Here is an 18,414-nt window from a genome sequence, read left to right as displayed (position 1 = left end):
CATGCTCTCAGCCTGAGGGGAAGGCAGTGGCAAACCTCAGAAATCTTGCCAAGAAATCCCCATGAGAGGTTTGCCTTAGGGTCGCCATAACTCAGAAACGACTTGAAGGTACACAACAGCAGCAACAATCAGTCACATATTAGTGATGGGTCAAATTTCTTTATTAATTTAACTTCATTTATATGCTGCCCTTCTCTCAGAGTGGGACCCAAGGCAGTTAACAGAAGGAAAACAACCAAAATCTGCAGTGCAATTTTAAAATCAGTCACAGTTAAAATAGACACAATTATAACAATACAAAATTATTTTTTAAAAACATACAACAGTTTAAATAAAGCACACAACAGTTTAAATAAAGCACACACACACCAGTAAAAAAGTATCCCTGGTATGGTGACATATTAAAAGCCTGCTGAAAAAAGAAGGGCTGCTGGTGAAAGGAAAGCAGGGAGGGGGCCAGCCTAGCCTCCTGTGGAAAGGAGTTCAAAAGGGTGGGAGCAGTCACTGAGAAGGCTCTCTCGCATGTCCTGACCAAGTGAACCTGTGATGGTGGCAAAACTGAGAGAAAGTGTTCTTCTAAAGATCTTAAGAGTTCTTGCAGGTTTGTATGGGAGGTGTGATCTTTCAGATAGTCTGGACCTAAACCATATGGGGCTTTATAGGTCATGACCAGCATAGTCGGGGTCAAGGCCTTTTCAGGCTGCCATTAAGGCCCAGTACAGACCGGTGCTTTGTACCGGCTTAGGTCTGAAAGTAGGGCTCGGTAGAGCGGAGTGTCCACATGCTCTTGAGCCCTACTGCGGGTGCCATCTTGGTATGCCACCATTTACATGGGGCACACGATGATGACGTCTGCCATGCACAGCGATGCAACCTTTATGGTTCTCCTGTAGCACTGGCACTCCTTTTCTGGCTTCTTTTCCCGGCAGGTTGAGGGGGTGGTGTCCAGTTGCCGCATCCCCAACCCTGTGCATCCAGGGGCAGCAGAGAGCCACTCCTTTTGGACTGTGTGTACAGCTCCTAAGTCATCTTTTCACTAGCCAGTGTGTTCAGTGATAATGAAGACTAGCCAAGAATGCTCTTTTACTTTTGCTATCTTTGCATCATTCTCAAAACTGAAAGGAAAGTTTCTGAAGGTGCCCTACAATCTTGGAATGCCCACAGTTACTAATCATAGCTTATGTCTGAACACCTATTGAAATAGGTCAGCCATGTTTACATGGAAATAAGCCCTGCTAACTATAAGGATCTTCCTCCTAAGGAAATGTGTTTAGTCTTGCAAGCTTGCAAATAAATCCACAGAAATTGCACCTCTACTAGGTCAGTTGCCCAGATGTTTCTCTTTGTAATTCTTGGCTCTTGAATGTGAAAGGAAAAAAATCAATTTCTTTTCTAGTTAGTGACTCTTGTCTGCTCACTAGGAAAGACATAGCAATGATCTCCAATTTTGAGGAGGATTTCAATGGATTTTGGAAAAGCAAACCCCTGCGTTTGTGAATGTAGTAAATCCACTTTTACATGTCAGTTTATGATTTAGAGCATTTATCCAAGTCCTGAGCTGGTTTTGAGGGTGGGAGTCAACACTTTAGCGAACTCCTATAAAGTCTCAAATATAACCCAGAAAGGATTCACTGTCCAATTGAAATAGCAATCATTGTCTTCTGTCTTTATTATTAATTTAGTTATTAAAACATTTGCACCCCATTCTATATCCAGGTTCTCCAAGTGGTTTATAAAAAAACATTAAAACAAGTTACACAATTTAAAACACTTGGACAGGGATAGGCAACCCCCTTGAGCCGGGGGCCGGGTTGCTGTCCCTCAGACAACTGGGGGGCCAAAGCCAAAAAATAAATAATTAAATAATTTTTTAAAAATTAAATAAATAAATAAACCGAGACAAATGTAGGACAATATTTTCAAATGGAGGGCATTTTTTAAATAAAAAATGGAGGACACGTGAAAAAAATTGCTGATTTTTTAAAAAATGTTAAGATAAATGCATGTTTCTGAGGCTTCTATAGACAATTGCCCCACCATGCCCCTCGCGCGAGACGCCAAAGGCCCTGGTGGCAATCGGCGGCAGGACCGGGCTGGGGCCGGTCCCAAGGCCTCGCTGGGCCGTAGGTTGCCTACCCCTGCACTTGGATAATTAAATCAATTAAAACATACTACAGTGATTAGTTAAAAACAGATTTAAAAGATTTTTTTTTGAAAAAAACTTTTACACATTGCATTTGGGATGAGTTAATGAAGCTCAAAGGCTTTGATGAACAGCTAAGTTTTAACATGATGCCTAAATGATGTGAGTGTTGGCACCAGTTGGGCCTCCAAGGGGAGGGCATTCATAGGTGGGGTGCCATAGTTGAGGAGGCCCTCTCCCATGTCCCAACATAGTGTATTGAGCTCACTGGTGGGACACAGAGGAAGTTCCACTTGGCAGGTCTTATTCCTTAGGCAGGCATATATGAGGAGAAGCATGCTTTCATATATTGGTGTCCCAAGTCATTTAAAGTTTTAAATGACATCACAAGCAATTTGAATTCAGATGGAAATGTATTGGCAGCCAGTATTACGTAGCCAGTCATCTTTCTGTATTTGCAGAGTGGCCAAGACAACTGTCTTGTTTTCATAAGGCACTTGTTTCTCTTTCCACCATCTGTATTAGTGGAGCTTTTTGATTGCTCAGTATCAGTTTTTTAGGTTCTGTTAACTTGTCCCCAAACCTTTGGGATGGTATGGGCTACATGATTAAAATATAATAAGGGGGCTGCTCAGAACTTCCTAGAATTATTCATGCCAGAACAGTTTGAAACCAGGAAGCCTAGATGCAAGGCCAGCTTGCTTTCCAATAGATTATGGTTTTTTAGCCCCAAGATCAGTAGGGCACAAGTATCCTCTTTCTTGTCTCTTCTCTGAACAGTTTTGAATTCTTTCATTCTGAGGTATCCCCCTTCCTAGTCCAGTTTGTATCTTGAACTAAATAGTTCAAAAGAAAAAGAAAAAAATAGCATGCAGAGTAATATATTAGAGTACAAAATAGAGGGATCTAAAAAGGAAAGATATCACAGACAGAGAATGAAACAATGAATTTCTATTTAATAGTTATCTAACATAAATATTATTACTTTCTACAAGTGTAATGAAAAGTAACCAAGGGACTAGGAATGAATTTCATGATCACTTAGGGTTTTCATTTGTCCAAAGTGAACAAGTTCAAAATTTTCCTGAAATCATATTTTGATAGATAGTACACTGGAGTTTTGCCACTTAGAGTTTGCCAGCTGAAAAGAGAACAATAAGATAGCTGATGATTCCTCCTCCTCCTCCTCCTTTTGCTGAAAACTTTGTTTTTATTAAAGCACTGTCTCTGGGCAAATGATGTTAAGGAAATCTGTGAATTTATTGTTGTGCTTTTGTACTGCTGGCATACCCACTAGAAGTGAATAAATGTAATTTTTCGTGGTAAAAATGTGCAGCCCTGCTTGAGAAATACCTTACGGTATAAAGATCAAAGGACTACCTGTTTATTATTTTGTAATGTATCTCTATAATTTTAGTATACATAGAATTAAGGAAAATTGTTGAGGCATTAGTCCCTGTTGAAATGCAAATGGACTTTAAATTTCCTGGACTTTGAAAATTTCTCCATTGCCACATGGCCAGAAGGAGGAGGAGCCTACCTGCAAAAGATATCCTCCCCATCATAACATCTTCACTAAGGACTGAAACAACATGCAAGCATCTAACATCTCTAGTTTTCCCCCCTCCTGTTTGGTTTGTAACGTCTTGCCTGATGAAGATGCCTTTGGAACTTTGAAAGTTTGCAGCAAGTATATTGTGCATTTTGGTTGGCCAATAAAGGTATCACTGATGGATTTTTGTTTGCATTTCTAATTATCAGAGGTTATGTTAAGCCTTGGAAGTTGCCCACCCAAAGACCCTGGAGGATGCTGTAAGTTGTAGTGCAAAACAGCACCTCCAAGCTTTGATTAAGTATCATTCTACTTTTTTTTTAATTGCCTGGAGGTCTTTTGACTGCAATAAAGGCTTTGATTGATTGATTCTACTGACTGGATGTTTCAAAGCAGATTAAAATATTCACAAATCTTTTGTAATAAAACCCTCTGTGGAAAAATTGTGCCATTAAGCATTGCTTGCAGTTTCTTGCAAGCTTGGAGTGGAGGTGAAAGACCAACTCTGTGTCATCTGTAAGCCTCTAACAACCATGAAACTGGGTTCCAAGGCCAATGTTTATGGATCCTATAGTGATAGCTCTAGTCTCATAGCATTTGAGAGTGTGTCCAGTTCCTTACTTTCAGAGCCTTAGCCTTGAAATTACACATTGGGGAAAGAAGGGAGGGAGTGAAATTTGTGGCAGCTAACTTAGCTGTAACAGGCTTTTAGAAGTGTATTTTTAATTAAGTTTTCCTCACTGGCAGGCGCTCTGATTCAAAGACGTACACTTTTCTCCCAAGAGTAGCTTGCTGTCGTGACCTCCTTTCCCACTTCATTCCAGTCTTCAAGGGCTTTCACACACTTCTGGTCCTTGACCTCCGATGAACAGATTTCCATTAGCACTGAATTGTTTGATGCTTCAGAGATGTCTGCACCTGCTTAATGTGAAATTAGGAGCTTTGCCATGCTTGGACAGAGTCTTCAAAGATGAAAATCTAGAGGTGGAGAAAGTCATGCTTGGCTTGTAGAAAAGCATACCTCTAAATCCCAGGGGGGCAGGTTTTATTGAAGGTTGAATAAGGTGCAGCCCTCCAGTTACTATTTTACTAGGCAGTATAGACAGTGACGAGGAATTCTGGGAGTTACAGTCCAACAACGTCTCCTCCCATACTTCTGTTGTATAGAATCAGTCCCTGTGAAAGGTGAAAAAAAGATTCCAGCCATTTTTCTAAGTACTACTTTTTGACAGGCATACAGGTTGAGCAGATACAGGACAGGTACACTCAGAGACAACTGAGTGTTAAAATGACATCAGGCCCCTGAAGCAACAGCAGTTTTATCCCAAATGTTGGCTACTTGTCAGGCAAGGAAAGATCTTCTGGTGCACAGGCAGTATGCCCAGGCAGTGTAGTCCATGCTTTAAAGGAGAAAAGAGAGGCTTGTTTAAAGACTTTTTGTATACTTTTTTGGTTGATGATGGCAGTGGAGGGGGCAGAACATTGATGGGAATGGTGGCCCCGTAAGGCAATGTGGCCTCCAGCCTCTGGAAAATGGGTATCTCTACAATAGGTATTTTGTATGATTGGCTGTGGGGTGACAGCTCACTTCCAAAAGGGGTGCCTCATGCAGTCTTCTCCTGCTAAGGCTATTGTGGTTCTTCATGGTGGGCAGACAGGACAGGGAAATGGATCAGGAGATAGCAACATGAACACAGGTACCTAATAAAGAAGGGCAGTGACTCTTGTTTCTCAAAGTAAAAACGAGAGAGAGAGAGAAGGAGGGAGAGAAAATGAGACAATACTTTTCCTGCTGGGAAGGTTAAAGATAGATCGTTGTGTGCTGTGGTACTGGCAGCTTCTTTGCTTCCTCTTCAGGTTAGGATGAGTCAGAAGTGTCAAGGCCTTCTTGTACAAGTAATACAATGGTGGTAGTATGAAAATGAATTAATTATACTTTAGTTAAGGTCTTCCACTACTATGGATGGAGTTTGTGGGAGTTTTAATAGATATTTCTCTTCATTATAGAGATGCACTTCCTCTCCTCTCTGCCCAGTTTCTGCCTGTCATCTGCTTATTAGCTGGGCGGTGAACTGTGGCAAATACTGTTCCTTTCAGAAATATGGGCACCTTAACTTGGCCTCCATTCAGGGTCTAACTGAAGTCGGCCTTGTGTAACTCAGCCCCTTTAAAACAGAATATACACTTCTTGCTTGTACAGTTAATGAAGTATGAAGCATGAGGTTGGCAGGGTTTTCTTGGAAATATCACAGTGATTAGATAGCCTGAGCACTGATTTTAATGCATAACTACATTAGTATAATTCTTTGCAACTGCTGCTTGCTTAACCTCTTCATTCCTTTAGGATTTATAAGGCACATTAATCAGTTTCCGTCCTTTTTAAAATATTCTGTGGGTTACTAGTTAAACCCTCCAACTGAAATCGAAATGTTTTAAAAGATGAATTTCTCAAAATTGACTGGGATGGGAAGAAGCTAGGAAGAGCTGTTACTAAGTTTGCCAAGTTATTTCTATTGGATTTGGTCTAGTGCCTTTGGCAGTAATATAGTCTGAAATGTTTCTAGTGATTCTTTTTTTTTTTTTTACTGGCACAGAGATGCCAATGGGGAAAATCTTCATGCGCTGTGAGGATAAGGAAAAGCCTCATGAGATACCATGTTGTAGATTAAAGCAGCAGAAAAGGTCAGCCGTGTCAGTGGAGCAGAATGTAGGGTTCTCATCTCACACAGCTGCAGAAACTCCATAGTACTAGGTTCATTCAAAATGCCTGCACCCAGATTGTTTCACTGTAATGGTAGAATTCAAAGATTTATGACAACACTGAACTAGTCATGTTAGTCTGGAATATCAGGAAACAAAAGGATTTTGTAGCTCTGAGTATTTTCTGCAGTGGTCAAAGGGGCACATTAAACCAGATTTTATTCTGGCAAAGTGGAGGGCAGTCTGGATACAGATAGTAGTTGTTGTTTTTTTTAAAGATTAAGATGGCTGGCTATGGGCATTAGGAAGAAATGGGATGTATGGTTGAAATTTTTTTAACTTAAACTTAATTATCTTCTGTTGGAGACCCTGGAGAGCTTCTGCCAGTTGGAGCAGATAATACTGGGCTTGATGAACTTCCTTGGCACTTTTACAAAGTGATGGAACTGTGAATGCTTCTAGACAGATAACTGCTAGCATTGCCAGTCAAAAGAGGATGAGTTGTAGGTTAATGGTAGAAGGCATGCTGAGTTGAAGGTCAAACTGCAACACCTCTAAACAGAACTAGGAAGGTCCGTTTCTGAAACCCTGGAAAGCCTCTGTCCGGGAAAGCAGCCAAATGGAGACGGTGATAACACTGAGGCAGGCAAATGCAAACAATACACAGCTTTGCAGCATCAGGGAAGCAGATCTATGAGCACAGTACCAGTCCAATGTCTAATAGAGCAAAACCAGAAGCCAGTCCAAGGTCCAGGGTTCCAGAGAGCAGGTCAGTGAGTCCAGTCCAGGGTCAAGAGTTCTAGGTCAATCTGAGGTCTAAGAAGCAAGGGGTCTGGCAACAAAGTCTGAGGGAGTCAGAGAGAAAAGCTTTCACCAAGAAAACAGACTCTGACGGAGAGACTCAGTGTCTCACAGGTGGTTATATTAGGCCAGCTCCTTATCAGCTCCTTATCACTAATCACAGTTATTAGTGGGCGCTACATCTTAGGGACCAACTTATCCTCCTCCTGTGAGTCCTCAGCCTGGCTGGCCATGACAGCCTCAGCTAGTCAATGTCAATCATGCTGAGCTAGCTGGATCAGTGCTCTGATCCAAAGTGTGAAAAAGTCGTTGTTTTGGACTACAGCTATCCATAACCTCCAGTGGCATTCTGGGAGCTGTAGTACAAAAAATAACTTTTCTGAGTTGCAGTCTGACTTGATAGAATGTAGCTGCTTATGTTCCAGTGTTCCCTTGTAAAGCTATTCCACATTTTGTTCTTTTAATATTTTGTTTTGGTTTAAAGAAGGAATGATGGAATAAGCATTGGGAAAACATAGAAGATTACAGGTCTTGCACTACATAATGTTGCAGTGAAGACTACAGTGCTTAGACCCTCTTGAAAATGTACGGATGAGCCAGCATGATTGCGTGATAGAGGCCTCCTCTCAAAGCACCCAGTCACTTCAGCTTCATGTCTTATTCTTTAATCCAACATTAAATTATAAAAAGGTCTGCTCCTGAAGAGATGACAACTGCTAAATTTTTAAAATACATACATTAAGTCAACACAACAACTTGCATTTTTTTTTAAAAAAAAATCCTTGACAGTGTTGCTGTAGGGATTGCCATGATGAGGGACTTCACCTCAAAATTTACATTATACCACTGCTTTGGTCTGCTTAAGAGGCAGGCAGTTGCAGCTCTCCAAATCCCTAAATACTTCATCATTGGCTGTGCTAGCTAGGGTTGATGGGAGATCAGGAAATCTTGTTGCAAGGGGTCAACTGCTTTGTGACTCTTAGGGTTGCCCTTTTTAGCTCTCAAAGCAGCCACCCTGAGGAAGCGAGAGGTAGAAAAAATGGTCTAGTTTCTTCTCTCACAAAGGGATTGAGTGACCTTTTATGACTATACATTTTAATTGTAACTTCTGTTAATTTATTATTTTAGCTGTCTGCTTGCTTTTACCATTTTGAAATGTAGGGGCTGTACAGATTGGGAAAAAGGGGCAGTGAGAGACTGCCCCTTTCTGCCCTGGATGGAGACCGTGGCAACCAAACATTTCGGCCTCTGGAAGGCCTAAAAAGAACCCACTCTGTGGCAAGTTTTTTAAGGCTGCGCATGGAACACCGTTGGCATGCTTGCGTGCTATGATTACATCCACACGGCGTGGCACTTTTTGGGTGCTGCACTGCATGGATGTCATCATTGCATGCCCCCTATGGACAGGCATGTGCCACAATGGTGCCTGGATAGCGCAGTGAGGGCTTTGAGCATGGGGACGCTCAGCCCTCACCCCGCCCGCAGGATGGCCTGTCTGTACTGGGCCCATCTGTACTGGGCCCAATTCAACATTTTGAGATTTATTCAATAAAGAATACTTTGACTTTGGAAGTCCACATTTATTTATCCTAGCCTACTTAAAATTGTTTGGAGTTGATAAATTGTTGTCCATTAAGGATGGTGTTGAACTTGCAAAATTAGCACAGGATAAAATGTCTCACCTCTGCACAGGAAGGGATGGACTGATGACATGACTAGTACTATGGATGGGGTGGCACCTGCATGACTCCCAACATCTCATAACCACCAGGAGGATGCAGACTATAATTAGACTTTGCAAAGGGAGGAGGTAAAATAGCAAACTCCATGTAGTTGGCCTCATCTGCTGACCCCATTCTTCTTCCCCACCAGCTCTCACTGATATCAGCTGCTAGTGGCCAATAGAACATGTCTGCAGTGAATGTACTGGCCATTCCTGTTCCCCATTCTGGTACAAGAACATACTGTACAGATGGTTATTTTTCTGTTACATTGTGCTTGGAGATTCCAAAGCATAGGTCTTTTTAGTGATTGGTAATAAAGTGGTGCATGCCTGGCTTTGACTGCTGGATTGATTTTGCTTATTATTTTTAGAGCTGGGAAAGCTTTGCTTTAATTAATGTTCAGGCTGAATTTAGTTTTTTGCGTGCCATGCCTCTGTATGATCCTCTTTTTATTATGACAACAGGGGGGAATTATACTCAATTAGTGGGCCTGAAATAAACATTGACCAGGTGGTGTTATTTGAATAGTTACTCTGGAGTCTCTGCAGAGTGAATATCAGATTGAAGCACTGTGCTTTAGCTAGAGATAGACCAGATATCTTTGACCAGGTATTTCCTGTATTTCTGGCCTTTGCAGGTTCTTGGCTTGTAGTATTGGTATGTCTAATCAGATGTAGTGTGGTGGTTGGAGTGGCAGATTACCATAGAGAATATTTTTGCCATTTTTGCCAGTCACTCATTTGCATCGTAATCTATCCTACAGATTTATTCTCATAAAAAAATCTGGTGGTGATGGAGGAAAGATATATAGACCAAGACTGTACATCAAGGATATGGAGTGCAACTTTATATTCATGGAATTATCACCTTGAAAAGAGATCTTGTAGCAACTTTCAGACTGAGTGAAAGATGTTGTAGCATAAGCTTTTATAGACTTGGTCTACTTCCTCAGATGCATGGAATGATCTGGTGAAGGGATATATTAGAAGGAATGTCATATTGTGGATGGAGCAAGCTTGTTTTCTGCCGCTCCAAAGACTAGGAAATGGAGCAAAGGATTCAAGCTATAGGAGAAGAGATTTCACTTAAACTTTCGGAAGAAATTTCTGGCAGCAAGAGCAATTTGACAGTGGAATACACTGGCAAAAGGAGGCATACATTTGTTGGTTTTTAAACAGAGGCTGGATGGCCATCTGTTGGGAGTGCTTTAATTGTGTCTACCTGCATGGCAAGAAGTTGGACTGGATGGTCCTTGAGATCTCTTTCAACGCTATGATTCTATCTACAAACACATTTTTCCTTCTCTGTTTGAAGTTGTCTGTGTATATCTCTTTGTTTAGGGAATTCTCTTCTGTAAAAAGTAGAGCCGTCTCTGCTGTTGGAGAGAGCTGCAACATGAGGACTGTATGTATTGAAATTATGAGTGGGTGCTTGTGTGACACTATGGGTGCTTACAGATTACACTTTCATTGTACAGTCAGTTTGTCTCATTTTCAGAATTTTATGGGCAGGCCAGGGAGAGGGAATCCAGCTGTGTTTTTTCACTTAGTGGTAACTGGTGACTTCAGTGTCATTGGGGTGGTTTATCCAGTCTAGGTCTTAGCTTGAAGTTTAAAAAAAACTGTCCAGGGTGCTGAATACATCCACAAAATAAGATAAAACCTGGCCTGGCTTCATTACTGTGTTGACATAAAAGCTACTAGCTGCCACTGTTCCCACTCCTTCTTACTAGTGAGGTGGGGAATGTAAGAAAAGAAGACAGAATAGCCTCTGTTCATTGTGAGTCATAAGGTCCCTTTGTCTGGATACACCCTTCTCATTTTCACAAGTCCTTCATCCCATTGATGTAAATGTTCCCATGATTCAGACATAAAAATATTTGGAATAATTGATAATGGGCACATTTGAATATCATAAATAAGCAGTCATTTGTGCCAACTCTTGATTAAACCATACTGCATGGCTGGCTATGCAATCGAACCATAGTTTGTCTTCCTCATTTCTGTTTTGTTTCTCTCTCATCCTTTTTCAAAGAGACATAGAATTTTAGATTTGGAAGGGACCACAAGGCTCCTCTTTTCATCTTCTACTTTAGGGTAGGCAGCTGAGGAAATAAGCCAGGGATAGGCCATGGTTGCAGGTTGAGAGCTAGGCCATGATTTAAATAAGCCAGAATTCAAAAGCTAACCATGAACCATGTGTTCAGGTTATTTTTGTAGCTGCTTAGAAAACTGTGGCTTCTTAGTGGAGGCAGTTTTTGACATCACAGCAAGTGAGGTGTCAGCAAATCACATATGATCATTAGCTAATCACAGCCAAGGGGGTAGAATTCAAAGACATGGCCATGTTAGTCTGGAAAATCAGCATGCAAAGAGATATTGTATCACCTTTGAGACTAACTGAAAGAAAGAAGTTGGTAGCATGAACTTTCATTGATTTGAGCTTACTTCCTCAGATACATAAGCCAAGGAGAGTTGATAACCAAATGAATGGGTATTGGAATCTAGTGTGAGAACCAGAGAGGGAGATGTGATGGTCAAGGGTGCCCTCATAATTATGGGGTTTGGTATTGAAATGTGTGTAGTGTGCCAGGAAACCATTACGGCTGTTCAGCCCATTGCTGATGGACTGTAGTCTTGGGATACATTCTGATTCTGCTGTTTCTCTTTCCAATCTTGCTTTGTAGTTCTTTTGTTTAAGGACTGCTGTTCTGAGGTCTGAGATGGGATGCCCAGGGAGATTGAAATGTTCTGCCACTGGTTTTTGTGTATCCCCATTCCTAATGTCTGATTTATGTCCATTTATCCTCTAATTTAGGGACTGGACTGTTTGCCCAATGTAGAGTGCTGAAGGGCACTGCCCACATTGGCAGATGAGCATGTGAAAGTCCCTCTAATATGGTGAGTAATGACATTAGAGCCTGTAATGACAAGGTTTTGAATTTGAATTGATATTCTCTCACACAATAGGTCTGTCTTTGGATTCTCCATTCCAAGCATGCATCTGAGGAAGTAGGCTCAAGTCTACAAAAACTCATGCTACCAACTTCTTCCTTTCAGTTAGTCTCAAACGTGCTGCAAGATTCCTTTGCATAGTAATCACAGCCAAATACTAGATAGTCATTTGCTTGACAAATTAACAATACAGTCAGCCCTTCGTACACAGATGATTCCTTATCCATGGATTCATGGATAAGGATGGATTCAACCCTATCTATCTGTCTGTCTGTCTATCTATCTATCTATCTATCTATCTATCTATCTATCTATCTATCGTATATATAGATATATATTTCAAAATACAAACCTTGATTTTGTCATTTTATATAAGGGACACCATTTCTATGCCATTTTATTTAATGGCACTTGAGCCTCCACTGATTTTGGTATCCATGGGGTGGGGTGTGGAAACAAACCCCAACATATAGCAAGAATCCATTGCATTTGTTTATTTAAAGCATTTTTCTATTGCTGCTGAACCTACCAAGAGCTCCCAAGGCAATGTACAACTCACCTTTGTCTCTCACCAGTACCGGTGCCATAAATTATGTTACACAAATCCTTTAAAACAAAATCAAAGCACAACATTCCAGTGTAGTTCCCCCCCCCCCCAACCAGATTGCCTTCCACCAGGATCAAAGGTTATGCTGCCTTAACTTAGTGGAGGAGGGTCCATGAATCGGTGCCTCCACCAGGTAGAGGTTCTTGGCATCTTTTACTCTTATTCCTTAGCAATGGGATTTAAGGGAGAGTGAAGAGGAAAATATGAGCCTTGCTGCCACCTGGATTATTGGCAGCCCACCCTAGTGCTTGTTACAGAAGCATGGCATGGTTGGAAGAACCCGGTGGCAAGAGAATGTTTGATGTGGCCTGACAGATGCTTAATTTTGGCTGCCTGCCCCAACTTCTCTGCTGCCAAGTGATGCCTTACCTTTTAGAAACAATCTGGAAAAATAAATTCAATTGCAGACCCACTTATATGTTTTTTACTTTGAGACTATGGGAAGCAGCAGGGGGAGTAGGATAACTATTTTTTGAAACTTGTGGCTCTTTGGAATCATTCTGGCAAACTATTACATGGCTGTTTCTGCTAAATTATGAGGTCTGGTTACATCATTATCTATAGGAGTGGGTCCAAGTTATGTAACAAATATGTTCTCATTACCAGGAATTGGATGTTTCTACTCAAACAGATTGATCTGATATTTTGCAGTCAGTGTGATGTGGCATCATCAAGTGTTGGATGCATCAAGTGTTGGATGTGGAAGAAGAAGACTTGGATTGAAGATAACCTGGAAGCTTGATGGTGATGATGGGAGATGGCTTGGGATGGCCCAGTGATCCTGAATGCTGATGATTGCCCTGGAGACTGTGGTACTAGGGCCTCAATGTTAGATTCCCCAGCAATACCAACATATGATTGTTTTTTGGGTCATTTTTGAACACTTAAAATGGAAGTCCCCAGTGGAAACAGGTCTAAAGCTAGAGTCCTGTTGAGCTTGAGAGCTGAAGAGATGTGTAAAATTGTACAGTAGAATAGCAGAACAGCCTAAAGAAAGAGCTCCAGCTTTCTCAAGTCTAAAAATAGATTCAAAGGCTTGTGCAAATAATAAGAACTTGGAGAAAAGACTCTGCCAGGCAAGCCTCCCTGAGGAGCAAATTTCATAGAGGGCACCGTTGCTTAAAAAAAGAAAAGAAGAAAAGGGGTTCGTTCTTTTCTTTTTCTCTGCCCTTTTTCACAAGGAAGAGGAATTTCTGGTTCAGTCCTCCTTCATATGACAGGCTCCTTAAATTGGAGAACAGTGGGTGATGGTCCACTTATCATAACAACAGCAGTGATGCTTCTCATAATAACCACTTTGTCAGTTTTATACTGTGACATTCTTGTAAGTTTAAGGAATTTCGGGAGCAAGTATTTGCAGACTGCAAATTTCCCTTTGAGACCCTTGGGGTTGGAGGATTTCTGATGGCTTTTGAATGCTGCCTGGTGAAAACCACCCATTGTTCAGATGTTTTCCAGGTAGCAGTAGTTTTTCTGTTTGGATGCACAATAGCACTGAAGGTGGTGCAGTTCATTTCGTGGTATATACACTGCGTGGTTTTGTTTATTTTATTCTCCCATCATCTCTGGACAAACAGGTTTGGGTTTTGAAGTTTTGCAAAACTTCTGAACATAGTTTATGAGTGGGATGAGTGTGTATTGTACAGGCATAGAAAAAAGCTACCATCTATCACCTTGCATTGTTACTCTTGCTCTGTGGGTCTGTTTCTAGCCTGTGGAGTAATAAGAACTCTGAAGCCATTTTGATGTCCTGTACCTGCCTAAGAGAGCTTATATCTCATTTGAACACTTGGTACCCTAAGCAGTGATGCCTTTGAAACACATGCTTAAAACAAGCGTATTGTTAGACTATAACTGCATGGCTTGGTCTGAAATGCTGATTTTGGATGTCTTATCTGCTGTCTTTTTAATGCTTTGTATTGTAATGAAAGTTATGGCCAATGTGAAGGAAGAGGATTCTAAGCAAGATACTCGGATGGTGTTCTGGATTTTTGAAAAGGCCATTCCACATGTGACGCAGCCACAAACATGGATTACAAAGTCTGTAGGGAGCCACAATTAATCCTGTATGTTTCTGTCTGATACCAGTGTGTTTAAATAACAATTTGTTCATTTCTAGAGTTTAAAATAAAGTTTAGAACAGAGATAGAGCACCTATGGGCCTCTGTATGTTGTCAGTGCTGGCAGAAGTTGATGAGAGTTGGGATTTAGAAACATCTGAAGGGCCACAGATTCCCCCCTTAAAATGTGCAAGAAAAGACCCTGTAACATGAGTGCAATGATTCTGTGGGTCTCTGGGACATTCTTGAGAGAAGCTGAACATGTACTGGCTCATCTATATTCACACTATTCCCTCACTGGGACAAATTACTCAACATCCTTAAAAGGTTAGCTGATGTGAAACAATTGAATATAATACTGTATTTTCTGGCGTATAAGAGTATTTTTTAACCCAGGAAAATCTTCTCAAAAGTCGAGGGTCATCTAATAATAATAATAATAATAATAATAATAATAATAATAATAATAATTTTTATTTATAACCCACTTTTCCAAAAATAGATCAAAGCGGGGTACAGCAAAGGAAAAAAATGTAACACAATATGCAATATAAAAACATACAATATAAAAACATAATAAAAATAACCCAATACTTTAAAACACTATAAAATCTACAACAAGCGTTAAAACCAAAGAAGTCTTATACGCCGGGTGTCATCTTACAGGGCAGGTGCTGAAACTTCCAAGCCAGATTGGAGAATCTGCAGTCGTTGCATATGTAACTTAAGGGTGGAGCAAGCTGCAGACGTCCGGGACGCCGGGGTATGAAAAAAAGAGCCGTGTTTGCAATACTGCTCTGATACTCTTGGAGACAGGGAGGGCTGGGCAGGCAGGGAGAGCTGACCAATCCAAGCAGGCTTTGTATACAAAAAGTTTTCTTGCTAAGTACCTGCATGTCATAAGCATCTGAATTAAAATTACCATATTGAAATCAAATCTGATGTTTTTTAAATTTTTATTTGGTGTGCGTTGGAAGAGGGGGTAGTCTTATACGGCGAGTATATCCCAAACTCTATATTTTAACTGGAAAAGTTGGGGGTCGTCTTATATGCCTAGTCGTCTTATACGCTGGAAAATACGGTACTTTAAAACACAGCTCTTTATCTATAACATGTTTCTTGCACACACACACACACACACACACACACATAATTTTGGAAACAGCAAAAGCTTTCAGAAATAAAGCAAAAATATGTGGATCAGTTCTGTCTTTGTTTTATTTCAAGTTCTGTTTAAGGCTTTTTAAGTACATGCACATCTGGCAAAATGAAACAAATGGAAATCCCCAATATATATTGGTCATCAGACTAATCGCATTACTAGAGATCCTCTGGAAATCAGCAATGACCATAAGGCTTCCCTTTTGACACTATTGTGTTATTTTATGATCTGAAATCCACTTCTGTAATGAGTAATGAGACAAGATCCCAAAGTATGAAAATATGTCATTGAATTCTAATGGTGGGATTGTCCTTGCCATCATATTTCCCATTTCTGTGTATGGCTGTGAAAGCTGAACAGTGAAGAAAACTGATCTTTTGAGATGTGGTGCTGTAGAAGAGTTCTATGGCTATTGTGGACATTTGAACATTGGAATCAAAAAGTCCAATTAATGGATCCTAAAGGCAGTTATGCTTGATAAAGTAGATGGCAGTAGGAAAAGAGGAAGACCATATTCTAGATGGATAGACTCAACGAAGGAAGCCATGGCCCTGAGTCTTCAAGTACGGAGCAGGGCAGCTGATGACAGGATGCTTTGGAGGTCTCTCATTCACAGAGCTAGCATAAGTCGAAAATGACTTTACAGACGTTAACAACAAATGAATAACCTGCAACCCATGAACCTTTCAAGCAGTTTAGTAGAAATACATCAAGGGTTAGCAACCGGAAAAGCCCAGGTTTTTCCCCCCCAGTGTTATACCTCTCTACACTGTAGTCCTGTGTTTGGCAGTATAAGTATTTGCTCAAGACTACACACTTCCTGACTTGGAGGTGCACATGACATTTACTGGAACATGGAGGGTTGCATTTTCCAGCATCCCATTCTTTTTTTAAAAAATGGAAATAGTCCACTGTCCCTTCTGGTTTCATCCTTTAATCACTTCTAGATTCAAAAAGAAAAGCAATTCCAGGGCCTAGACCATCTTGGGATCGTGAAGGCATGGCAGAATTGTCCCCTATACCACCTAGAGGGTGTGATGAATCTTTTTTTGGTAAAACGGATGCAGTGGGGAGATGCAGTACAGCATGTAGAGACTGTGTGCAGTCTGGAGGCCTCATTTTACCTCCAGCAGTTCTTACCTGCTTTCAAGTCAACTTTGACTTAATGATGATCCTGTTGATGAGACACCTCCAAGATCCTGTCCTCCACCACTCTGCACAGTTCCTCCAGGCTCATGGCTGTGACCTCCTTGACTAAGGCCCGTTACAGACGGGCTTAAAGTATGTCCCCAGGACGTACTAGGGTTAGGAAAGGGCGTCCATTCCGGACGCCCTATCCCTAGTACGTCCTGGGGGCGTACAAAATGGTGGCGCCTATTCTACATGGGCGCCAGCATGGGGACATCACCACTGCACCGTCTCCAAATGGGGTGCGCGGAAGTGACGTCTCGGCTGCACTAGGGCGCCTGGGGCGCCCTTTCTGCATAGCCGGAAGGAGCTCCATTTCGGAGCTCCATCCAGGTTTGCATCGCTGGCGCAGCCTTCAGTCAGCTGTGCCAGCAACGCAAAGCAGAAAGGGGCCAAGCAGCCCCTTTCTCTTTGTCTCCGCCACCGTTGGGTGTCCTTGGGACATGAAGCCCCAAGGACACCCCTTTCCAGGCTGCGGGCCTTTTGCTGCTTCCCCGCAGCCTGGAAAGCGGTGGATTGGGGCCTTAGAGGCTGCCGCTGAGGCCCCGATCTGGCAGGGAAAGGGCCGGATACAGGCCGCCCCAAGTGGGCAGTCTGTAACACGCCTTAGTCTATCCATCTGGTATGCAATCTTCTTCTCTTTCTATTATTTATTTTATTTTATTTTATTTTATTTTATTTTATTTTATTTTATTTTATTTTATTTTATTTTATTTTATTTTATTTTATTTTATTTATATGCTGCCTTTCTCTTAGGACAGGACCCAAGGTAGCTTCCATAACAATACATTTAAAAATGCTTACTTCCTTCTAACTTTCCTAGCATTTATTGTCTTTTCTAATGAGTCATGCCTTCTCATGATGTGGCCAAAGTACAACTTCAATTTAGCTATCTTGTCTTCCAGGGAGAATTCAGGCTTGGTCTTTTCAAGGACTCATTTGTTTGTCTTTTTGACATGCACAATATCTTCAACACTCTTCTCCAGCACCACATCTCAAATGAGTTGATTTTCTTTATGTCAGCTTTCTTACTCATCAGCTTTCACTTCTGTACATGGTGATGGGGAAAATGATGGTTTGAACAATCCTTACTTTATTGTTCAGTGTTATAGCTTTGCTTTTTTATGATCTTGCCTAGATCTTCCATAGCTGCCCTTCCCAACCCCAGTCTTCTGATATCTTGATTGCTATTTCTGTTCCAACCAATGACTGACTCAAGGTATGGACATTCCTTAACTATTTCAATATCATCATCTTTTATATTGCATTTATATAAGTTCTCCTTGGTAATTATATTTGTCTTCTTGATGTGTATTAAAATAGGTTCAAGATGGGCATTCCTTCTCTCTAGGCACTCTTGGAGGGCATTTGGCTGGCATTGCTGCACCAGGTCCTAGAATCATAGAACTCTTGGGGCAGCTTGCCCTGTTGCTGGAGGCAGATGCAGAAGCTGACAATGTGGTCTTGTGCATTGAGGCCTTAGACCTCAAAGGGATCATGCAATGCCAGCTTATGGATGGACC

General features: G+C 41.3%; 1 protein-coding gene across 5 annotated transcripts in view; it reads left to right on the top strand.

The window, feature by feature from the left end:
• CCDC85A (coiled-coil domain containing 85A) overlaps positions 1 to 18,414 on the top strand; it is a 211,362-nt gene that overhangs the window by 18,463 nt on the left and 174,485 nt on the right. The window contains exon 3 of one of the 5 annotated variants that reach the window (XM_089528871.1): positions 11,738 to 11,820. The exons of the other annotated variants lie outside the window; for them this stretch is intronic. Coding sequence (XP_089384997.1) covers positions 11,738 to 11,796 — 59 coding nt within the window. The 3' untranslated portion in view covers positions 11,797 to 11,820. Of the gene's footprint in view, positions 1 to 11,737; positions 11,821 to 18,414 lie in introns of those variants that run through there. 5 annotated transcript variants of the gene reach the window in all.

This window comes from Sceloporus occidentalis, unplaced genomic scaffold (assembly GCF_023333645.1).
Source record: "Sceloporus occidentalis isolate IW3139 unplaced genomic scaffold, rSceOcc1.0.p SCAF_6, whole genome shotgun sequence".
NCBI lineage: Eukaryota > Metazoa > Chordata > Lepidosauria > Squamata > Phrynosomatidae > Sceloporus > Sceloporus occidentalis.
The sequence above is the reverse complement of the archived record's forward strand: the minus strand, read 5'-3'. Positions and strand labels throughout refer to the sequence as shown.